Source organism: Aotus nancymaae, unplaced genomic scaffold (genome assembly GCF_030222135.1).
Source record: "Aotus nancymaae isolate 86718 unplaced genomic scaffold, 86718_ANA_hifiasm-v0.15.2.pri h1tg000057l, whole genome shotgun sequence".
NCBI lineage: Eukaryota > Metazoa > Chordata > Mammalia > Primates > Aotidae > Aotus > Aotus nancymaae.
The window spans coordinates 29,550,656-29,576,887 of NW_026988471.1; the positions used below are offsets into that span (position 1 = coordinate 29,550,656).

The 26,232-nt window shown below is 35.8% G+C and overlaps 1 protein-coding gene across 5 annotated transcripts in view; it reads left to right on the forward strand.

The window, feature by feature from the left end:
* Positions 1-26,232, forward strand: part of LCLAT1 (lysocardiolipin acyltransferase 1) — a 201,072-nt gene that overhangs the window by 106,630 nt on the left and 68,210 nt on the right. For all 5 annotated transcript variants that reach the window (XM_012475503.2, XM_012475500.3, XM_012475499.2 and 2 more), the window contains 2 exons: positions 108-254; positions 6,564-6,680. In XM_012475503.2, coding sequence (XP_012330926.1) covers positions 108-254; positions 6,564-6,680 — 264 coding nt within the window. The remainder of the gene's footprint in view (positions 1-107; positions 255-6,563; positions 6,681-26,232) is intronic.

Genomic DNA, 26,232 nt, shown 5'->3' on the forward strand with positions numbered 1-26,232 from the left:
GATAGTAAATAATTTATAGTAAAACCAGAAAACTAAAATATTATATTTATTAATATATGGATATTGGCAATAAAATTGTATGTAAATACTTGTTAAATTGATTCTAGGTTGGGCCATGCAGGCTGCTGCCTATATCTTCATTCACAGGAAATGGAAGGATGACAAGAGCCATTTTGAAGACATGATTGATTACTTTTGTGATATCCGCGAACCACTTCAACTCCTCTTATTCCCAGAAGGAACTGATCTCACAGGTAAGGTAGCCTGGGTTTGGCAAAGTTAGAAATCATCTAGTCTAAACTTCTCATTTCTCAGATGAAGTAACCGAACACCAACAAGAATAAGAGCTCTTACACGTATGGTGGTCCATATCTGGAATCCTAGCTACTTGAAGCTGGAAGATAGACTGAGTCCAGGAGTTTGAGACCAGCCTGAGCTACATAGTTAGACTTCGTCTCAAAAAAAAAAAAAAAAAAGATGAATGGTTCACTCCTAAGGTCACTCAGTTAATCAATAGCACGTCAGGACTCAGAACTCTTCGTTTCCAGCCCATTGAATTTATAGTAGGCAACTCCAAGAGGTCATATTATTCATACTTGCCATCTTAGTACTTTATTTTAAGCCTCAGTATATATTTTAAAATATCAGGCTTTTATCTTTATGTAAGCATGGTTTTAAAATCATGTTTTAGGTAATGTTGATCCTCTCCTACCTGTTGTTCATATTCTCTTATCCTCCTCTAAGGTATTTATTTATCCATTAGATCCTTTCTACTCCTCAACTTCTTCCTCATAAGAAAAAGATCTGTTAGTAACTACTTTCAGTTATTGTTGATTTACCTTAATAAGTTACCTTTCTCCTGATATTTAAACCCTATCCTTGCTACAGTCAAGGAAAGCTTTGCCCTTCTTCAAGAAAATTCAGCCATCATTGAGGTGTAGTGAGGACACAGGAAGACATATTTATAACTTGTCTGCCTTCCTAAATATTAAACTTCTTTTCTTTTTCTTTTTTGAGCTTGTCCCCTAGGCTGGAGTTCATTGGCATAATCATGGTTCACTGCGGCCTGAACTCCTGGGCTCAAGTCTATAGTATCTGGGACTACACCAGAAACTACCACAACACCTGGCTACCAGATACAAACCATATAGGCCAGGAATTGCCAATGGATTACAAAAAAGTCTTACAAAGACTAAAAACAAAATGCTGAACAGTCTGTCATCCTTACTAAATCAATAGTTTTCACATTTTTTATTATTTTTGTATATGAAGGCTTCTATCAAGAATATAAGATGATAAGATGGATACAAGCAGAACTGCTCTGGTTGATACTGGGAGGGATGATGGTGGGGGCATAGCTTAGACAGGAAGTACTTCCATAGAATCTTTGGACTCAAAAGACTAAAATTTACCTTTAATAGTCCCGATAGATAACTTCAAGAAAGATAGAGCAGAATTTGAGAAAGATTCAGTGGATCTTACAGCTCTGCTGTATAAGGGAAGACAGGCTAAAGCAGGAGAGAACTGAAATCTAAAATCTCAAGTAGTATGGAGAGATAGAACATGAACTTACCTTTCAAATTTTTGATAATAGACTAAGAAGGCAACTCTTTAAATTTAAGAGAGGAGAACAGGTAAATGAACATACTATTCACACTGTGGACGTAATTTATGGAACTCATTACAAAAGAGAATTCAAGATGAAAAATAGACATTACACACGTATTTAAGTAAGTGAATAGGTGACTGCGCCATAATAGGTTGTTAAGGGAAATTAAGGTATTTTGGGATTTACTATAGGTAACAAGGAAGAGATCTTTGACACATCTATTGCAGATGGAACTGAGCTAAGTGAACTGTGGCCCTTTTTATGTAGCAGTCAGAGCTCTAAAATATATGCCAACTCTGTAGTATATATTTGATTTTTTATGGTTGAGATTCTAAAAGTGTTTGGATCAGAGAAGATAATACGGAGAATAAAAATGGCTGCTTGTTGTTGAAGCTTGCAAATATATTATTGTAAGTTGTAAGTTGATTTCCAGAACTAAATTATCATTAGAAAATTATAAGGGACAGGCAGCTATATTTAAATTTTACAATATTTAGAATGTATAATACTTAAATTTGGATATTGAAATATCAGCTTTATTTAATAAATATAGAGTATAGAAACCCATTTACTGAAATGATAGATTCATATTTGTGAATGCAAAAATGTACATCAAAGAATGCCAACTTTGGGAGTTATTTGGTAAATAAAAACTAATGAAAAAAAGGTCATATGTTACTGCTACATTAATGTTAATATGTTCATACATTAGACCTTCAGAGTAATAAAATGTGTATGTAAAATATTTTTCATCAGAGTTTCACTCTTGTTGCCCAGGCTGGAGTACAATCGTGCAATATCAGCTCACCACAACCTCCGCCTCCCGGGTTCAAGCAAGTCTCCTGCCTCAGCCTCCTGAGTAGCTGGGATTATAGGCATGCGCCACCATGCCCGGCTAATTTTGTATTTTTCGTAGAGATGAGATTCCTCCATGTTGGTCAGGCTGGTCTCAAACTCCCAACCTCAGGTGATTCACCTGCCTCTGCCTCCCAAAGTGCTAGGATTACAGGCGTGAGCCACCACAGCCAGCCTTCAGGTTTCTTTTTATAGGTGATCAACTCTACATCTAGTTGCATGTTTTTGGAGTCCAGAGTGCTCACCATTACGTGATATAGCTGCATATATATTTTGAATTCAAATGGTATTTACCTTTAAAGCCAGACTTTGCCAAGGAGAAAAAATACACTGATCCTGAAGCTTTTAAACATTTTTTTATAGTATAATACAGATAATTTATTGAGTTGGCAAAAAAATCATTTTTAAAAGTAGACTAACAAAATATCTCCAGTTTGGAAAAAGTATCTGTTAATTAAAAGGTATTTAGTTACTACCATACTTAACTTTAAACTGGGTTTTTTTAGCCCAGTGAGACTGTTTTATAATTTAAGTTCTGAATCTAACTTGCATGTACATTTTCAAATCAGTGCATTTAAATCTAATGTTACATATATTCTATCTTTATATTTTATTGTTGGCTATAAGTTTTTAATGATAGATGTTTATTTGGAGAAATTTGGAAACACAGCAGTATGCACAAAACCTGCCACTGCCTATAAGTGAACACTGTTTTAATTTTGGTCCATTTATTTTTAGTCATTTGCTCACACACAGACATATGGGCACCCATATGTATTTATTCTTTATTCTTTAAAAATGTGTTTTAAAGGTTAGGGAGTTCTGTATTGTATTGGTATATTAGTTGGGGTTCTCTAGAGAAGGAGAATCAATAGGATGTGTATATATAGAAAGAGGTTGAGATTTATTTGAAGGAATTGGCTCTTAGAGTTGTGAGGCTTGGTAAGTCCATGATCTATAGGGTAGGTTGGCAGAGTGGAGATTCCAGGAAGTAGTTGCAGTTCGAGCCCAAAGGCAGTCTAGAGGTAGAATTCTTTCTTGTTGGGAGAGGAGGGGACCTCTGTCTTTTTCTGTTAAGGCTTTCATTCATCTGATTTGATGAGGCCCACTCCCATTATGGAGGGTCATCTGCTGTACTCAGTGTACTAATTTAAATATTAGTCTCTTCTAAAAAATACCTCCCCAGAAACATCTAGAATAATATTTGTCCAGAAACCTGAGTGTCATGGTCTATTCAAGTTAACTATAAAATTAGCCATCACAATTAGTATACGATAATTTCGAGTTCCATTTCCCTGATTTGGAAAGAATCTAACAATTATATTATTGCATATAACTTAACACCTATATACATAAAACATACTCTTTTTTTTTTTTTTTTTTTTTTTTTTTGAGATGGAGTCTTACTTTGTTACCCAGGCTAGAGTGCAGTGATATGATCTTGGCTCACTGCAACCTCTGCCTCCCAGGTTCAAGCGGTTCTTTTGCCTCAGCCTTCTGAGTAGCTGGGACTACAGGTGTGCATCATCATGACTGGCTAATTTTTGTATTTTTAGTAGAGGTGGGGTTTCACCATATTGCCCAGGCTGATCTCAAACTCCTGACCCTTGTGATCCGCCCATCAGCCTCCCAGAGTGCTGGGATTACAAACATGAGCCACCGTGCCTGGCCAAACTTATTTTTTTTAATAAATATATGAGTACCTGGATCTTTATCCCTACTTTTATGAAGTTTACATTCTATGAGGAAAGACAGATGATAAACTAATAAGTTAATAAAAATATGTCAGGTAGTCACAAGGGCTATGCAGAAAAATAAGGCAGGATCAGGAGATAGTCATAGAAGGGGTGTAGAGTGTTATTTTCTTTAAGATGATTAGGGAAAGCCTCTCTGTTAAGTTTCTATTTAAGTAGGGACTAACTGAACAAAGCAGAAAAGCATGCAGCTGTATGGGTGAAAGACATTCTGGGTGAAGGGAGGAGCAGCAACTGCATGGATCCTGAGGTGGGAACATGCCCAGCTGGTTTGAGAACAGCTGCTAGTAGTCCCATGGGTGGGAGGAGTGCAGGAGTGGGAGAGTTACAAGGACTGATGTGACAAGACAGGAGGCTGTGGTCAGAAAGTGGGATGCTAGTGCACTTACTAGCAGTAACAGTCTGGGATGGGTAGATGAAGTCGGTGGGTAGATGGAAAAGTCTGCATCTCTAATCTCTCTGTATTTCTGATCATTTTTACCTTCCCACATTGTGACTTTGTTTTAGAGCTGTTTGTTCTTGTACTCACGTTCTATAACAGTTCAATTTTGATTTCAGAATCCCCAGAGTTTTATAAACTGAAAGACCAAACTAAAGAGTAGTTAGTTACTACTCATCTTTGTGGTGTCTCTGGGATTCCTGATCCCATTTAAGGTCCTGTCAGTTGTCTATAATATAAATATTGTTTTGTAGCCCCATATCCAGGATATCCTGAAATGAATATGAGAGGAACTTACTACTTTTCATGTGTACGGCCTTTACTTTTGACTTGCCTGACTATTCTTCCTCTATCATAAAATGATGTAACACCGTCTACAGCAGTGTTCTTTGAATATTTCAGTGTTGTAGAAGGCATGTATGGTTTTTAGAGGTTTTGAGGACTCAGCGATCGTAAATTTACTCCTAGTAAAGTTGTATCTGTATAGGTGTTTTTCTTGTGATTTGGAATAATAGTTTATAAATTTCAGAATGCAACTGAGGATTGTGGGTTCTAACATCTGCTGTCATCAGAAAGTATTTCATGATCTCTCCCAGCAGTTGAGGCCAAATTTCTGAACACTTTACTTTTTCCAAATGTATTTGCTGAATAATGGGTTTGGTTCTTCTTGGAACTTGTAAAGTTACCTCATGGAATGGAAAAATAAGTTTTTGCCAACAATTGGAACATATACTTGACTCTAACTATATTCAGCCAAACCATGTTCAGATGTTTGTACATGATGTGCTAATCATGTGCCCATTCTGTTATGGAGTGGTTTGGGTTAGTAATATTAGCATACTCTGTGCCAGAGCAAGGCAGATATTTCAGTTTACATTGAAGTCCTAAATTATTGGTTTTTTAAAAATGTTGATCTGATATATTTGATTGCTAGTTATTTTTTCTGGATATCTAGGTCACTATATTTTATTAGTGTCTTAGTTTTGTTTTATTAGCATTTTATGTTTTAATATTTCAATTTTATATAGGGACTATTTTGCAAAAAATTTAGTTTATTAGTATTTTAATTTTCATTGAATGTTGACTTTTATGAAATCTTTTAAAGAAGTTAAAAGATTTGAATATGGATTTCAGAAAATATATAAAAATTTTTATATATTGTTATAATTTTTTTTAGTTCCTGTAAGTGTAACGGAGCATCTCAGCTTTGAAACACATTTTAAAACTTTTTTTCTTTATTCTTAGAATATAGCCTTGAAATGTACTTCAGACTCTGTTTCCCTCCTTTTCCACTAGGCACTTCCTTGCACCATGTATGCTTATCTACTGTATGCTTGCTTAGAAATTCCAGGGGCTAATTTTGAAACAAACCAGGCATGGAGCCCCTGTGGAATCCTCCCACTTTGGCGAAGTTGCGAACGATTAGTCCACTACCACCATGCTGAAGTCAAAATAATGCCAAGTGGATCTCCAGATGACCAGTTACCCAAGATAGCCATCAGAACAAGACACACAGACCTTGTACCATTCCCATGTCTCTCATACCAAGTTTTCTTTTAAAAGCTCTATGATAAATTTTAAAACTTAAGATGGTACTATAGAACACTAGTTCTCTGTCTTCTCAGTTTGCTGGCTCTCTGATTAAAACCTGCTTTCCCTCCTAGCAAACTTTGCCTCTTGTGTTTGGCTTTAGAGCAGCAAATAGCCAAACCTGGGTCTGGTTACGTAAGTAGGTCTGGGATCTTGATATCGAACCATCTGCAATGTTTGTATCTTCTCATTTGACTCCAGTAATTATAGAACAATTAACTGCTATTTTTATCAATAAAATTCTGCACTTCTTTCCTACCTCATGTATTTCCCTTTAGTTTATGATTTCTAATGGTCCATTTTTTTTTTTTTTAAGATAATAGCAAGGCTCGAAGTAATGAGTTTGCTGAAAAGAATGGACTTCAGAAATACGAATATGTTTTACATCCAAGAACTACAGGCTTTACTTTTGTGGTAGACCGTCTAAGAGAAGGTAAGCCCCCATCTCAAAATGTACCTTTTTTATAAAAGTGGCAAAAATTGCTAAACTTTATATATAGCCCTTTAGAGTTTATAAAGGATTTTTAATACTTTATCTCAAATTGACTACTAACATTGACTACTTGGCATTTTTATTCCAAGTTGACCTATGTACTAAAATGTTTAGCTGTGTATTCTTTAGAGATTTAAAAGAGATCTCTGTAAGAAATTATTTCCCCATTTTTGGAACCAACATAACTCTGTATTAAATAGATAGATACACACACACATATATAAAACCATATATATATGTGTGTGTGTGTATATTTACATATAGAGTTAGGCTATAATTCCGTGTTAGAATATTTCTCAAAGTGGCAAAAGTGTCTTAAAAGTATCTTATCACTTAATCCATTCCTCCAGTATTCATGAAAAACAAAAAAATCTTATCACTTAAACTGACTATACATTTGGCTCTTAGGATTTCTAGAACCTCTTTCTTCTGCTTCCTAATTTCTGGCTCATATCACACTTCTTTCAAGCTGTGTCTGTTCAGGGGCATATGTGAGCAGAAAGTGATTCCACTGATAATATCGCAGCCATTTAAATGCTTACATTTTGATGTAAACAAAAACCAATTGTACTTTTTAACTATAGTTCTGCATATTTGCATGTTTATATATTTATACACATTTGTACACACAAATAACACACATATGAAGAAAAGGTAACTATTTGGAAACATAAGCCCACAGTCACATAATAGAAGAATTGTGTTTGCATGTTTCTGCTTTCACTCTGATTTCTGGTAAGCCATATTGTATAATGGTGATCTCTGTGACAAATTATCACCTTCATCTGGTAACTGATAAATTTTCATAAAACTGCTTTGCATAACATGAAAAGTCTTGAACCATTATGTAAGAAGAGTTATAAATTCTTCTTTCCCTAAATAGCATCACTGTTGTTCTTTTAGTATTTAATGTACTTTAAGATAAAAAGTATAACTTGCCAAGACTACACATATTTATAACCAAGTACCCATGATTTAAAGAAAGGTTCACAATCAATTCAAAATCACATGATATGGTAAACCAAAAATGTTATCTGTATTAGTTTGGCTTGTTTTTTATATTCTATGATTACAACTAATATAACATGAACTTGTGAGCTTGACATTCATATGTATATAAGTGCCTGTCTACCCATAGAAGTTCATGGAGAATACAGTTCTTCATGCCTGTGGAGTGGGGTGGAGAGGCACGAAGATATTAAAGTAGTGATGCTTTTTTTTTTTTTGATACCATTTACTGTGACATGTAACTTAGACTCACCCTTCTCATTCAACAGTGTTTTTCTATTTTAAAGTATTTAATGAATTATTTAAAGGTATTTCTAACATCATAGAACAATCTCTAGAGCTCTCTGTTTTGAAACCTAGAAAATATTTTAGTAGCAAACTGAGTTATAACTTGGTGAATGGGTGTTACTTAGTCATCACTTCAAGCACTAGTCAATAGCCACAATATGTAATTTTTCCTGCCAGCTGGTCTGGGTAGTTGGTCTCCCAACATCCTTCCTATATCAGTAAAAGAAATACAGATGATTCTATTTGCAGTTAGAAGACTACAGTTAGATGATTTATTTGTTAGAAGCATAGAATGGGACTTGTATACTATAATAATAAAAATAAAAAATATGATGAGGATAATTACAATAGTATAGCAGCTAACATTAACTGAGCATTTACTAGGTACCTGGCATTATGCTATGTGTTTTATATGCCCATGATCAATTAATCTTCATAACAGCTGTGTGTGGTAGTTTTAAATATTTATCTCATCGTGCAAAACTGAAGCAGAAGTTGAGATAAAGAACCTCATCAAAATTACTGGAATACAGTTTATCTAACTGAATAGCTCATGTTCTTTCTACTGTAACTACTTGCTGCTTATATTTATAGTATGATTTTAGTTAAAAAAAAAAATCTCCAGATTATTAAGTACCTTCGTAATACTAGTGAGCTGGAATATTTTCTTTTAAGAGTTTAATAAAAAAAGAATTTAAAAAGAGGCTAAATGTCCAGAACACAGATAGATGGTAGTCACAAGGCAGGTGGTTGTGATGCTGCCTGAGATAATGGAGGAGCAGAGCAGGCAGAAGCCAAGGAAACATCAGTTGGGGAGTTGAGGGCCACTCTTGTTTCTGGAAAGTTCAAGTGAATAGAGAGAGAAAAAGTTTAATTGGTGATCAGAGATGAGGAGGATCTTAGAGGTCATCTAGTCCAGACTTCCCTTTTGGAACAGGAATAAGACTCAGAAGGGGGCCCAGCCTGGCTTTCTGATCTTTAAGCTCATGTATTAAGAGTTGAGATCATCATATAGATTTGAGTTTTAGGTTCGAAATACTTGTTTTTGAATTCAAAGCAAGCAGTTTATATTTCAATCCATATTTAGCTCATATGCTTAGATTCTAAATATAAAGGAATGAAGGATGTAATCTTTCCACTATTACTCTAGGGGGATACAGGGTTAACCACTAAATAAAAATTAAATTCCCACTAGGTAATTTGGATCAGTGCACCTGAACAAAATTCTTCAGTTTGTATTCAGGGAGAGAGAATTGCTGACTTAACACACAGATTACATATATAGTGTCTAATAGTCCTGCTTGTGGACTCTCATGTTTGTCTGCAATAGTTGTGATTTACTCTGAGAAAGTTGATAGCTACCTAGGAAATAAAAGCAGTATACCAATCATAGACAGCTCAGTCTTCAAGAGCATTGTTGGACTATTTTAATTTCATAGACTTTTGCTTAGTGCACAACTAGCTAACAATCCAGTCTGTTTGTTGCCTACAGTGGAGGACTAAAGATGGCTTACAGAAACCACTCTCTGTCGCTCACATTGCATTTATAATAGTCAGCAAGCCTCTCCCAGGGTGGCATTTCAGTTACCCTTTTGAACAGCCAGCATGTTTTAGGAGGGAAGGCAGAAAGGCAGACAAATTATTGAAATATTGGGTGTATTATATATCATGCACTCTGACCTTTTCACACAGCCTTTTATTGCTGGAAACTATTTATGAAATTGGATAAGACCTTTCCGTTACATTAAATAAGATGTGGCTGTACAGTAGACTTTTGACATTTGCTAGAATATTTTCTGAGACCATCTTCATTTCCCCAATTTTGGAAATATTTTTATAGATTAGCGGTTGACTTTCTTTTGAGGCCATTTTACAAGGAACATTTAAAAAAATCTATTTAGGGTGATAAAGTGCAGCAGAACCTAAATGAGATTTGTACACTGATGAGTGGGTAAGCACCCAGATCACCTGAGTGACCTGGTGACCTGCACATCATGAAGCAGAAATTTTTCAAATTTGCCTCAGGAGAAGTATACATGACCGCATGTCAGAGACCTTTAATGTCTCTTCATGTTGAATTTTCAAATGCCATGGTACCACTTTAGACCATAAAGGGAATTCATATTGTTTTCTTTGTTCCTTTTAGTCACTGCCCACCTCGCCTCTTTTCCTTCAGCACAAAATCTGAGCTGCTTATTTAGGATAGATCTTGTTGTTGTGTTTAGTGAAAAAAGGCAAGATAGCCTTAAAGAAGAAGGATAGAAGCCCTATTTTGTACCTAAAAACAACCATCTAACACTTATCAAGTTCTTCCTATGTGCCAGGCATTGAGTTATGCACGTTTCTTTACCTTGCCTATGCAGTAGAATCAACCACAGAGCTTTTTAAAAATACAGATACTAAGGTCCGAGCTCAGACCTACTGATCAATCTGGTGATGGGGACCTAGACTCATAGCTACCTCTTTCACCACTCATACGTATCCCATAATTCTCCTACCTAAGCTAGGTAGTAGTTTGCCTCATGCTGTGCCTGTGGAGCCTGGCTCCATTTAGCAACTTTCCCAGGGTCATACTGCTGCGGAGCAGAGGAACTTTAAACTCAAGTCTTTTGGATTCCAGATTCCAGTGCTCATGTTCTTTCCACTGTGTAATAAGCTTACAGTTTTTCAAATGCTAAAAAAAATTTAAAAATAAAAAAAAATAAATTACTCTTTGTAGGTTTTTTTTTTTTCTATTTCGAAGATTTCTCCCTGATATCCTTGGCTCTACTGTGAGTTCTGTTTAAATGAAGAAAATTTATATATAAAGGATTTCCTTTCTGTAAGCCTCTTTTATTTTTCTGATTCCTGCATTTACCAGTTTCTCCTCGATTTCTCTAATCTTTAAAACACAAAACAAAACATGACATTCAAACTATCTGTCCTTTCAAATTGTGGTTCCATTCTCTGGCAGAGCCTGGCTTGAAAGAGGGATAAAAAAATGTGGTTCAATTGTTTTCTTTCTTTTTACCATCAACTTGCAGAAATAGCTTGATGACTTGATTTTCTCAACACTGGCTCATTTTTTATTAAAAATAGATAATAGTTTTTTAACTGTAAAAACAGAACATACTTTCTGTTAAAAAAAAAACTGGAAAATTAATAAAGAAGGAACTGAAGGCATTGACCTTGTTGCTCAAGCCAGAAACCTGGGAGTCATTCTTGGCTCACTCCCCTTTGCTTTTCACATGCTGTGAAATCCCAAACAAGGCCTTTGATTCTACCCCTTAAGGATCTCTCAAATTAATTCTTTTCATTCGCAATGCCTTACTGATCTGGGCCTCCATTGTATGTTCCCTGAATTATCATACAGCTGCTCAGCTGGTCTTTCTAATTCTGGTCTTGACATAACCAGTCCTTTCTTTACTTTGTAGCTGTAGAGTCAAGCCTTTTTCTAAACGAGGGTGGCAGCACACTGAAGTAGGTGTCCAGGCACTGGAGTCAAAAGACCTGGATTAGAATCCTGGGCTTCACCAGGATTAGCAGTGTAACAGGTCAGATTACTTTCCCTCAGCAAGCCTGAGGGAAATAACAACAGTTGTTACTTTATATGACTTCATAAGACTCTTGTTAGGATTCAGTGAAGTCACGTACATAAAGCAGTTAGTACAGTGCCTGGAAAATGGCAAACATTCAATAAATGTTGCAGTGTAAATCTGACTCTGTGAGCTTCCAGCAGAAACCTTCACTGGGTCTCATGGTATTCCAAGGTTAAATCTACTCTAACATGATTTACCCAGGCCTTTTATGACCTACCTCTCTGGCCGTATCTCCTGTCTCCCTAGTTGTACCATTCGTTCTAGCTTTACTGAACCACACTTCTTTCCCAGAGTGCACAGTATGCTGAGCCTTCTCCATGACTTCCTCAACCTGTAGATGTCACCTTAGATAACTGTTTCTCCAGGAAGCCTTCCTGATTATCTTTAGCTTGGTTGGGTACCTTGCTTTATGAGTTCCCTATATGAATGCTTTTCCTACTAGCTATATGTAAATTTTTCTTACTGTAGTATCACTTGTTTAGTTGTTTATCTCCATGACTTTTTATCTCTAGCCTTCAGCACGGGTCCTGGCATATAATAGATACTCTTCATATTTTTTGAGCCAATCAACTAATTGGTCAATGTAATTTTATACTGTGTATTCCAGTAAAGGTTTAAAATGGCTAACATAAATATGTATCATGTAATAATAGCGGTACCCCAGCCTGGTCAAAATGGCAAAACCCCATCTCTACTAAAAATACAAAAATTAGCCAGGCATTATGGCACACACCTCTTAATCCCAGATATTTGGGAGGCTGTGGCATGGGAATCACTTGAACCTGGGAGGCGGAGGTTGTAGTGAACTGAATGAGATTGCACCACTATACTCCAGGCTGGGTGACAGAACCAAGACTCTGTCTCAAAAAAAAAAAATAATAATAATAGAAGCACCAAAAGTAAGAGAAGAAATCAAGATAAAGGGAAAATAAGGGTAAATTAAAAAAACACACACACACACAACTAGATCTGAAGTTAGTATACAAAACATGTTATAAGGTTCTACATTCCTGTATAATATGGGTCCAAACATTGGCCCTGAGCTTCTGTCCCTTTTATACAAGGAAATCAAATGGTATCATTGACAAGGTTTATAAGATCAAAGGAAACCAGATGATTAGAAGAAGCATTTTTGAAAGACTTGAAATGTCTTCCATGGTTCTTCACAAAGAGGACATTGTACATTTCATGGCCAAGATCCTGAACAGCATCATTATGGGAAATATAATGAAATTTTTAGTGACTCCACATAGCCTCATTGTGGTTGTCCATGTTGGCTAATGGAATAAACACATTCTATTACATGAGAAAGAGCAGTCTCATAAAAGCTCAAAACACTGGGACTCTACATGGATTTAGAGTGTCTCAACTGTAAAGGTATAGATAGACTGCATGTCCTTCACACCATTTTCCATAAAAAGTATTTCACTCACTGAGGATTGGATGACAATTAGTTCACACTAAGTTTGATGATTCTTTGTAAGGCACCTGTTTTACAGATATTTTGTGTCATGAGTTAAGTACTACAGAGCCAAGAGCTATAGTGGTAAGTGGATCTAGGAGTTGGACTAAGGGAATTTAAAGAGCTTACTGAGATTTCACACATGAATTGAAGGCCCACCTCCAAACTGAGGTCTGCCAGCATGTCCTTAGAAAACAATGGGGAGTATGTGTTTTGTATCCGCTACAACACTTGCACATCATAAGTGGAACACTGCTGGAAGCTCAGGTCCTACTCCATGTGGCTTTTTTGGTCTTCTTTATTGCTGTGACTTCGTGCCCTTTCTTCACTCCAGTCACGTGGGACACCCTTTACTCATGCTGTTTCTTCTTCCAAACTGTTCCCATTCATCTGGCTAGCTCCCATTGGTTCCTCCAGACAGCTTAAGTGTCCTTTCCACTTCAAACAATTTTTTGACCCCTCCAGGTTATTGGAATTCCCTCTTCTTACTCTCATCGTACTCTATACATTTCTGTTAATAACCAATAGTTTTTTTGGTGGCTTTTTTGTTGTTGTTGTTCATCTCTCTCGTTGGATTTGAGCTCCTTTAACTTAGAGACACTGTACCATATTTGTTTTTATATCTGAGGTCCTAATACCATGCCAGGAATATTACAGGTACTCAGTAAATTTATAGTTTGGTACAAATCTTTAAAGATTACCTATTTTTAGCATCTCTGTCATACACACATATGCATGTCTGATTAGTAGTTCTTCCTACCCCCGTCAGTCTAGTGATCAGACACTTACAGATTTTATTTTATATGGCGTTCTTTCATTCCAACAGAGATGAGATTTATGTCAGAGCCAGAGGACCATCTGGGGCAGATACACAACAGATAATAACTGTCTTAAGACAATTTCTTCTTTTTTTAACTACTAGAGGGTAAAAAGGTACGTTATTTTTCTAGATCATGTATAAGAAGAGAATTACAGAAACGTGTTATTTGTAACTTTAAATGAATAAGATCTTGGCATTTGATCATGTAAAATTCAGTATGGAAATGAGGTTTTTAATTAATTAAATGTTTATTTGTATCTCTGTGAGTTTCAGATTCTAAGATGGTGTTAAACACATAGTTATGTAGCCTTGTGTCTCTCTGAACCACTTGACTTCAATAGGAGAAAAATTTTGCCTTGGTGTTATTATATACTATTACTCTAACACCAGCCAGCTATAAAAATGCCTACTATTTTGAAAGGTAGGTCTGGGTTATAATGATTGCATGTCTTATGGCACCATTAATTAAAAATTCTCAAAATATGTGTTCTTTATTAATTAGATGATTATTTTCATAGATGAGTGAAAATTACATATGTGTTATATTTTACTCAATCATCAGTCATGTCTGTGCCTAAATATTGATGTCCTATATATTGTTTAATTTTTTTTTAAGAGTAACACACTGAAAAATGCTGATAACTATGACCTTTACACAATGTGTTTATTTCAAAATTCAGAATTTTGGAAGCAGCTTTTGTGAGTAATATTTGTGGAATTGCCTTTGAGTGATGACTTTCTGTAGACTATGGACTGACCATAAAGAATATTGTTACATACATTGAAATATTTTTGTCAGTTTCCCATTGGAGGGCAAATGTGAGAGATAGAAAACAATTGCAGAAGGTGTGAGTAGCTGTGCCATCACAATACTGTTAACTCACGGTGTGGCAGATGGACACTACATATTTATGTACTTAGAATCTCGTTTGCAGTAAAACAGAGAAGAGAGTTTCAGACGAGTATGCAAATTGTATGTAACAATATACTTTAGCTTCCTGTTCATATGAAAATCAAATTTCTCAGCAAAGGTGAGATTTTGGCCTGAGTCTAAACCCTGTGGACCTTTGAATTCAGAAATTCATCTTAACAGGAGCTAATGCCTGCCTTTTGGTTTTACATAGTATGTAGTTTCATTGTGAATGTATATGCTTCTTTTTTGGGTTTGTCCAAAAAAGGTTTACCTTGTTTCTTCTTTATTGTTGACATATGTCCATTTCATTATTTATAAAGGCTGTGCCTTTTCTCTTTTACCTTTATAGATTTTTTCCTTATTCAAAATATTCTGTCTGCATTTTTCTAATTATTAGAACTTTTTTTGCATTTTTTTCATAATTGATATTTGTGTTGAATATTGCAAAGTAATGTTAAAACAGTACTCACTTGCTGGAGTATATGTGTGTACACATGCAAAGCCAAGTTCATATGCTTCACTTGTAAAAAATATGAAACTAAATACAGAAATTGTTTACTTATTAATGTTGAAAATTATTTGCACAGCTCTCTAAATGAAAGTCATTTTCTTCATTTTATTTTGCACAGATATTTTCATGTTATATAAAATTATATTAATATATCATGTAACAATATATTATTATACATATTTTGTCACATAGGCTCCCTATATATATCTGACTACTAAAAAGCATGCAAACTCACCTTGTCATAGAATCTGGGCTGAGCAAAACTAGTCCAGGTTCATTTATCGTACGTTGGCTCCTCTGTACTGCATAAAGTATAAGACGTTGAAAGAATGTCAGTAACTTCTAAATCATCTGCCTTTCCCTAATGAAGTTATGTAGGAGATAAAGCATTAAGTGTCCTCAGTGGCTTTCACTCCCTCCACACAAGAGTATTGCATTTGACCACATGGGGTAAAGTCCAAGGATTATCCTGCCTGTACACAAAATGCATATTTTTAAGTGTTTTATTTTGTGATAACTTAATCCACATAATTTCATTGTGGTTTACTCATCTCTTTTTCTTAGGAAATGATACTTGAAAGAGAAATTAAAATGAAACTACTGATTTACATTTGTTTCTCAATATTGTTTTATGAAGTACTTTTTCCAGTGAATAATCTCATTTGGTTATAATACACTAATAGACAGTAATCTACATTGTGTTGCATGTTTTCATTTTAATATTTTTCCTTGGGAAAAAAAATAGCTTTCTTTAATCTCTTGACAGCAAGCTTCATATTTATGCTATTCTTCTTTTTCTCTGACCAAGGCCATTATCTCTGTGGTTCATGCTACATGTCTGACTTTTATGGCTGAAATATTTTTCACAAACAAACACCTGAGTATTGTTAAATAAACATCTGTCTCTAATTCCTTATTATTTACCATATATAACATTTTAAAATAATCTACATACAGTGCATGGGTATTTTTAAACTTTTAAACACCTTGTCTTTCAAATTGTGAGGCTGCCACACAATTTCTTAGACATTAAATGTGACAAATTTGTGTTGATAGTTGTTTGTCTTATCTCTAGGTTCACAACCACTTTCTTTGAAGTGACATATTTTCTCTCCAAAAACTTTGAATGCTTTGGATTAATTTTGCATTGTATAAATGTAGTCTGAAAGTAATTTAGGGTTCCATGTAGAAATTCCGATAACCTGTGAGACTGTGGTACCAAAGTTTAAAAATCCTATTGTATATTCATAGTTTATTTATGACTTATACCTTCCTGTTTCATCATAGAATTTTAAATGGCCTTTAGCAGAAGATAAATAAGTGAAATGTGGCCCAGTGTGCCAAAGTCAGGTAATAAAGTATGTGTGTACATAAGGCTTAAAAGGAAGGCATATTATCCAAGCTAAGGAAAGATGCTGTAGTCAAGCATGAGCCTTAGCACTGATCTCCTTGGAAGTCAAGGCATAACAGGTCTTCCTTTATTTTTCTCATTACATTAAGTTCTTGGAGACTTAGTGGTAACAAGCTAACTTGCAGTAGAAGAAGAAATAATAGTCAGTGCCTTTTCTAGGCACAGTTATCACTCATTGGTAGCAGATACATGTTCAGTTAACCAGTGTCTCTCAAAGCTAAAAACCAAACCTTCCTATTTTTGTGGACTGATCTTAGATGTCCTTATTGTAGAAGATCTACCAACTTGACCATGATATACTTCAAGAGAGGAACTTCATACTGTTCCTTATGTGAGTTCATGGAAATTACTCATAATCTATAATCCATAGTGCCTAAAAAGAATTGAACACTTTTTTTCTAGCTCATAGATTTACTTGTTTTAATTCAGAATGGTGTCTTAATGGCCACAACAGGTTTAATGTTAAATCCAAATGAAGTTACCAAATAGTTTACCAATTAATTTTAGTTATGGAAATTATTAATAACCTTTTGGATCAGTAAAAAGCATCTTTGCCATGTTGGTTCCATTATTTATCATTCATTTATATTTATTTTTTTACTTATTATTTATTTATTTTAATTCATTAGAAATGGTCTTACTCTGTTGCCACGGCACCTGGCCTGTTCCTTTTGTAATTCAAAGAGACTGTAGCCACTCTTATGCCTAGTTTTAATGAAGGCTTGTTTTTTTAAAATTTAGGGATGGATGTTGGTAAGAACTGAAATTAAGAAAGACTTGACAGGAAATATTTTGGCTTTTGTTTAGACTTGATAGATGAATAGAATTTAGGCAAAGGAGAAACATGTTATAAAAAGCTTGTCCTATACATACTATCTTTAAAATTGTATACATTAAAGGTGTTTATATTTAAGTATTTTTAAGAAAATGTCTTTGTTGTAAATGCATATAATCTGAATCTTAGGTAAGTCCTATGTGTTGTGGCTAATATCATGTGATCAAGGCATACTAGTGACCGTATCAGAATAAAAATGTGTGGTAACACATCCTTATACATAAATTTGGGAAGTTACTATATGATCCACTGTCACAGAAACAGTATACAAGTGCAGAGTTGAGAACAGTTGTGGTGGCTGTCAGAGTAAGAGATTATAGGGAACAGGACTTTGAATTAAATCTGAAGGAATGGCAAGATTTGAATTGGTAAAGAAATTGGGAGAGTATAGTCAGGGTTAGATACTCAGCAGTGGAGACCAGCCTTTTTATGTGGCAAGAACTAAGTTAGAGAGGTAGTATTAGTTGTCATGAAGTCTCACTTGTAACAAACTGTATAGAAAAGAAAAGGAATTACAAAGAGTGGGAACTGTGAAAGTCTATTTATGACTTTATAAATACTCCAAGCCTGGTGAGTAAAGTCTTCCCTTCTTAGTATTCTAAGAGAGTTTATCATCTTCCTAAGCAGTTTACTATTTGTTCTAAGATAAAATAAGATCTGTTGGCTTTAGCATAATCATAGTTATCCCAAAATAGTATCTTATTTTGAGACTTCTGCATGAATTATGTTCAGTTAAAGTAGACTCAGTAAAAGTAATTATACCTCATGTTATTTATATCTCCTTTGATCCATGCGTGAGGTATTTACAGACTATACGATGGCATATAGTAGGAAAAGACTATGATTCATCCCAATTACAGAGATGTTTCCTAGAAAAGAACCTCTGGGGAAATGTCTTATGTCTTTACTAATGATTTTGAGACTTAAACAAATAAATCTTGTCTTTTCCGTGTATGACTGTAAATGGTCATAATTTTATACTTGCAAATATCAATTTGATCTGAATCAAACTTTTCCAGCAGTAGTTGGCCTATTTGCAAGGTTGGATATCCACGGGCTGTAATGGATATATGTTAAGATATCAGTGGTTTATCTGGATTTTAGGTACCAGTAACATCTTTGAACATAAAATCTGAGAAGAGTCCCTTGGGTGCAGCAACTATAATGTATTTGGTGACCTTAGAGAGGGGATCGTGTCATAAGAATAGAGGTAACAGGAGCCAGATTTAAGTAAAGAGTGATGTAAGTGGAGATAGCTAGTTTAGAGGACTGCTACAGGGAGTTTCCTGATGAAGGGGAGAGAGCTGGAGTGTAGACAACAGAAAGAGGAAGCTGCATCAAAGATGAATAGGAGAGTTTAGCATTTTTAAATGCTGAGATTGTGTAGAGGAACAGCTGAAGGTGAAAGGATTAATAACGGAGCAGTTTTCTGAGAAATCAGGAGAGGATAGGAACAGAATTCAGGTTAAAAGGAACTCCATTTTCTAAGGCAGGAGGCAAGATTCAGCATGAATATTTATTTTTGTTTGAGGAGTAGGTGAGGAGAAGGTGAAAGATGCTTTGCTGGAAGGCTGTTCTCTGTCAGGTAGAGGTTAGGTAATCTGATGATGGTGGGGTACAAGGGGATGCAGGTGATTAAGGAGAGTTTGGAATAGTTGTCTAAATGAGAAAAGGGAGCTGACAAAAACCAAGTAAAAGCATTGCTGAGCTCTCAAATCTCAGGCTAGAGACCCAGTCTGGGCTCTTGCCTCTACTGTAAGTTCCATCCAAAGTGGTGACTTCACATGCCTCACAGTGGCCCACTCCTTCCTACCACCTGCAGTACTCCCATCTCCTCTGCCTTTGATCAGATACCCCTGTTCCTTTATGCCCATCTTAGCAAAATCATTTCTTGATCTCTTCAGCTGGAAGTCCTATTAGTCCCCTTCCAGTCTTCTACAACAGTTGAACCCATCTTAAGAATCACACAGTTTCTGGGTGATGAGGAAATTAGTATGTTGAAGAAACATCTGCACTCCCATGTTTATTGCAGCCATATTCATAATAGCCAAGATACGCAATCCACCTAAGTGTTCATAATCAGATGAATGGATAAAGGAAATGTGGTGTATAAATATATACAATGGCGTTTTATTCAGCCATAAAAAAGAAGGAAATCTTAATCATTCCCAGCAACATGGATGACATGGAGCACATAATGTTGACTAAAATAAGTCAGGCACAGAAAGATAAATTCTGCATGGTCTCACTTACATGTGGAAGCTTTAAAAGTTGATCTCATAGGAGTAGAGAGTAGAATAGTGGTTACTAGAGGCTGGAAACATGAAGGGAAACAGCCAAAGGTTGGTTAATGGATACAACAGCACAGCTTGATGGGAAGAATAAATTCTAGTGTTCTATAGCACTGTGGGGTGACTATAATTAACAACAATTGATTGTATACTTTTAGATAGCCAAAAGAGCAGATTTTCAGTGTTCTCAACACAGGAAGTAAGTGTTTGAGGTAATGGATACGCCAGTTACTGATCTGATCGTTACACATTGCATACAGATGTTAAAATAGTACACTACCTCATAAATAGGTACAATTATTTATCAATTAAAAATAGTAAAAAGCAAGAAGAATCATGTGATTAGAAAATATATTTTTTCCTCTTTACTAGATCATAAGCTCCTTTGGGTCAAGCTTTTACTTTGGCTTCCAAAACCAAAGTAAAAACGTTGGATCAGTCAGTCTCTGTTTCTCTTTTTCCCCCTTTCCTCCTCTCCTCACCCCTGCCTCTGCCCCACCCCCAGGGCAGTGGTGCTAAATTGTTCAATAAATATTGAATGAATAAATTAATGAATGTAACAGATACATTACAATCAAATTGTATATTGGATCAGTGAACTTCTATAGGAATATGATTGTCAGAATTCTTTACAAGGCTAATAACCCACAGGCACCACCTTAAAGAGTATTATTTTATGAAGATATATGACTTCCTCTTCACTATGACAGTGAAATATATTGTATTTGTAGGTGATTATCCTAACTTGGTGGCTCAGAATATTTTGTATTTGGCTTATTTGCACTCTCCTAGCCATAAGGAGCTTATGCCAAGCACAGTTTCTGTTGTCCAACTTTGCTTATTATGCAGCTTTTACAGCGACTTTTCTAATAGTTTTGATGTAAATGCCATAATGTATCATAAGCCCAGATTCCTTTTAAAAATTTCATCCTCGTAGCCTTCCTTTTAAATTTTTAGTTTACTTCTCACTCAGTTACTCACTGTGCTATGTTGAAGGAACTTTGTGTACCAAGTGCAACATCCTATTCTATGGCCCTACAAGGTTTGGCTAGGAGAGGAAAACTCAGGATGAAAACATCAAAGAGGCAGCAATTACAGAAAACGGGAATGTTAGATGTCACAAAGTATGATGGAATATGCCTGAGAATTCTCACCTTTTATGCAGCCTTAAGTTCCACTGGCTAGTAGCTTGTACCATTTCCATAAATTGAAGCAGATTGCTATTCTTTTATAAAGGTCATCCTCTTTCATGACTTCAGAACTTTTAATAATTCAGATCTTTGTATTCTGCTGACCATTTTTCTGTACTATAAACCAGTTCATTTTATTTTATACCCTAATTAGCTCTTTATCTAAAATGTTGGCCCACAAATTCAAGATAAGCTAAATTAGCCAACAGATATAGCTAGCTATTGGGTATTAATCAAAAGGATGATAGTATGGCTTATTGTTAAAATAAAACTCAGTATTTAGATCTCAGTTTGCAATTTGAGGAGCTAAACCAGAAATTTCTCAGATGTGTCTGATGCCTCTTTTGCTATCTTGGGCATAGAGATAGATAGCAATTATAACTCAAATTTCATTCTGTAAACTTCAAGATCATGAATTTCATTGTTTTATTAAAGTGCCATCCAAAAATAGTGTTCTACGTCACCACAATAGCAGTGTTGTCCTCTGGCTGCCGTTGTCTTACCCAAGGCCTAAAAAGTGCATACTTGAATTTTTTTTTTTTCTGTTTCAGTATTTTAGTCCATCCACTTGTAAACAGATTTCCTACCACAACCCCTAGTGCAGTTTGTCTGGCAAGATAATGCTGAAACATCATACTTTCACCTTGGGGAAGGGTGGTTGGAAAAGATAAAACCCTCAGCTTCCAGGTCCATCTGCTGAAATTGTCCAAATTAGGCTAGTGTATTATATCAAGTGATAACATATGGAGAGAAAAGAAGAAAATAAATCTTGACAAGTGAGCTGCCATCATTTCTGTGGCAGTCTCTACCAATACTTCTGAATTTCTACCCACTGGATTTTTCAGGCTTCTAAGTATTGAGATAGATAGATTAGATAGATAGATAGATAGATAGATAGATAGATAGATAGATAGATCGATCATATGTATGATCGATCTATCTATATATGATATATATATATCATATATATATATCAATAAATATGTGGTGGCATATAAAATATGTGGTATCTGTATAGCCACTCAGGATTTTAAATCTGCTTTGCTTTGGTTTTTTTTTCCTGTTGGATTAGTTGGGAATGTTTGAAATGAGCAAGAAGATGAGGAAAGCGCTCTTTTCTTTTACTTTAAGTTCTGGGATACGTGTGCAAAACGTGCAGGTTTGTTACATAGGGATATGTGTGCCATGTGGTCTGCTGCACCTAATGACCCATGACCCTTTCTCTAAGTTCCCTTCCCTCGCCCCTCACCTCTCAGCAGGCCCTGGTGTATGTTGTTCCCCTCCCTGTGTCCATGTGTTCTCATTGTTCAACTCCTACTTATGAGTGAGAACATGCGGTGTTTGTTTTTCTTTCTATTTGTGGCCATCTCTTCTGTGAAACTTTCTGGGACCCTGCCAGCCAAACTGGTCTTTTCTTTTTCAGAATCCCTATAGCAGTTTAACTGTACTTCTGTTAAGATTCTTCAGTGTGTGTTGTAGTTGCATGCATGAACCTCTCCTCTCTACACTATTAGTCTGTTGGCTACCCTGTTATTGCTTCCTTTTTTTCCTGCACTTGATGCATCTAGCCAAAAATAGCTTTGTTGTTGTTGCAGTTGTTCTTGTTATTAACTGTTCCAGCTGGCTGAATCACATCTATAATGGCTTTAATAATAAGGAAGGCCTCTTGTTGACTTTAATGAATCCATTCAAAATACAATGTGTATGGTAGGTACAGATGTCACGGTCTTAAAGAAGGTTAAAGAATATCATCACTTTCTATGGTATAGAGCTTGATGGTATATGGCCACACTCTGACAATATCCCAGAAGGTTCTCTGGATTTCTTGCTGTAATTCTTTCTAGTTTATTGTCTGTATATAATTAGACAGTGCTTTCTAAGTAGCAGAATTTCATTGTAGATACTGATGCAGCTTAGAAAAAAATGTTCTATGGTGGCAGTTAGTCCACCTTTTGTCTTCTTCAGGACCATCAGCCTCTGTAATAATTAGAATCCATAAAAAGTGACTATATTCTAGACTCTAATATATCATAAAAGTTTTATGTTCTTCACCGATGTGCTTTACCTTCTCAAGCACATCATAAAGCATCAGTGACCTTTCCAGCAATGTTCTTTGGTGCCTATGATTTGGGTGATTGGAAACGTTTGCCAGTGGAAGAACCACTTACTGCCCTAATAAGGAACCAATATTACTGTATTTCAAAAAAAACCTCTAGGCTTAACTAAAGGACATGAGTAGAGGTAAGGTTTTATATATCAGAGTAATGTTGTTGTAGCCAAGTTAAGTCTCTATAAATATGGGGTAGATGAGAAATAATGATCATCCAGATGATGGGCTCATTTTTCAAACTACCTCTATGTTGACCATGCTATCTGCCTTATTGCCTTTATTAAAACATAGCTGTCTCCTGACTCCATGCCTCTTCCCTGTTTCCCTCTCAATTAAGAGCTGTTCATTTTCTCATATCTCACTACCATATAATTTACATCTGATTTATCCCTACTGGAGTTAAAAAAAAATACTGAGTACAAAAAAAATTTTTGAGCCTTTTCTCATGTAAGTATAGTAACCTTTACCTCTCTCAGATATCAGTCAACCCTTCACTACATTCTCTGCCTCAGCCTTCGTTTCACTGGAGAGGGGAGACTTAGCACCTAGCTCAGTCTTCATTCCTTCTCTAGTCTAACCATTCAGTTTCTTGATCTCCTCATTATCCACACTACTTCATACTTTGGATCTTGTCTTCAGGAATTGGTCCACCTATTAAATGTTAAATTGCAACATCTCACTAGGCTGTGTTTTACTCTCATTGAGATCACTCTTCCCTTAAAGCCTTTATGCTTTTTCCCTATCCATAATCATCATTCTGTGTTCATGCTTTTCTTTCTTTTCAGTTATACTCTGCGATCCATTTTTTAACCCAAATTCTTGCTAGTATCTTGAACACCTTATCCCTATTGCCCTTGGGTGACACACAGTTGGCAGAAGTGCATTCCCAGGTCTTGCCAGCTGCTTGCCTTCTCTACACCTGCACTTGCTCTTAGCTCTGCTAGAGAAAATCCCCTAAACCATGCAGATTACTGTCAAAATAAACTCTTAATTAATGTATTGGTTTTCTAGGGCTGCTGTAACAAATTATCATAAACTAGGTTGCTTCAAACAGTAGGAATTTATTCTCTCACAGTCTGTAAGCTAGAAACCTGAAGTCAGGTATTGGCAGAGCCACGCTCCCTCTGAAGGCTTTGGGTAAGAGTCCTTTCTTGCCTCTTCGTGGTTGCAGTCAGTCTTTGCTTTCCTTGATTTGTGGCAGCATGACTCCGGTCTTTATATGGCCTTCTGTATTGTGACTCCCCTCTTCTTTTAAGGATATCACTCATGATATCCACTGTAATCCACTGTAACCTCATTGTGACTTAACTAATTATTTAGAAATACGTTCTTTGCAGATATAAAGTCACATTTTGAGGTGGTTACAGTATACGTGAAATTGGGGACACTCTTCAATACAGTACAGAGTACGGTTGCTGACCTCAGTGCTGGCTGACCATTTTCTGTTTCCCTAGTCAGCCGTTTCATTCTCTGCAGTAGCAATTTCAAGTCTCCCCTGCCCATTCTCAACATTCTTGCCCCTATCTTTCTTGTCTTCACCTTTAAGCTCTAATTTACCATTTGTTCCTTGTTGTCAGCATTTAATGTTATTCAAATATCTTCAGTCTTTAAAAAGGAAAAAAAAACTCTTTAAAAAAACCTTTGCAACTACATGAACAGTTTTTATAACCCCCTTTCACCATTCACCCCTACTCCAAGCTTCCACACTTTTTTTGCTTCAGATACAAGCTTCTTGGAAGAGCTGTTGATGAACTGTCACCACATCCTTATCCCCTAATAACTTTGAAACTTTTTGTGATCAGTCTTCTACCTCTTAGATTCCACTAAACGCAAACAGTCTCTTCAAGTGACCACCTTGTAAATCCCAGATCTTGTCCTTTCTTATTGTGTCACTAACACTTGAGCATAATGGACACCCGCTTCCTCTAGAAACATTCTCTTCCTTGAGAACAGTTTTGGGAGAACTAGTGAAGAAGACAGAACCAGAAGACTTCTGAGATCTCTTTTACTTATAAGATTTGAATCATATTCTGAGATTCAGGAATCTTCTGTTCTCTTTTAATAGAACTTCTAAGCAATTTGTGGTTAAACATGGTAATGCTTTTTTATGATGTTGTGACTACAGAGTGCAACTTCTTTCTCATGCAGTTACTGTAATTTCAAAGAGATTATTTTTAGTAACTATTTGTTATTGTAAAATTTCTCAGAAATAGAAAAGCACACCAGGGAAACTTTAAATAGAAATGAGCTCTACTGACTTTAAAATCCTAAGATCTGAAGATTTAGACTTTGATGCATTAAATTAGTCTTTTGAAGTTCTGAAGTCTGAGAAGTACTCTTGTAACATAAGCTTTTTATATTTATACAAATAGGCTTATTATCTAATTTGATTTTTCAAAGACAAAAGGATGAAGTTATAATATAAGAGAAAGTAGAAACTGAACATTGTAAAAGTTAAGCAGAACTTGAATTGATTGTAATTTCCTCTCTTTCCTAATAATATCTTTCAGTATGAATAACTCATTTGTTTATGGTAACTTTTTTTTTTGAGACAGAATCTCGCTCTCTTGCCAGCCTGGAGTGCAGTGGTGCGATCTCTACTCACTGCAATTTCCGCCTCCCAGGTTCAAGTGATTCTCCTGCCTCAGCCTCCCAAGTAGCTGGGATGACAGGTGCACGCCACCACGCCCAGCTAATTTTTTGTATTTTCAGTAGAGATGGTGTTTCACCATGTTGATCAGGATGGTCTCAATCTCTTGACCTTGTGATCCACACACCTTGACCTCCCAAAGTGCTGGGATTACAGGCATAAGCCACCATGCCCAGCTGGTAACTTTTTTTAAGAGCTCTCCTCTTAGACAAATAGTAAATCTCTCTTGGAAGTGGAGCAATTTGATTTTTATCTAAGATCAATGATTAAAAGATATTGACCAGTCTTTAAGTGTTGTAGTAATTTCAAATGTCCCCAAGTCTTCCTAGCCTAAAGATACAGATGTGATTATAATAATACCAAGAAGTCCTATCTGGAAGCCTTCTTCAGCCTAGCTGCCAAACTTCAGCATCTCTCCCCAAATG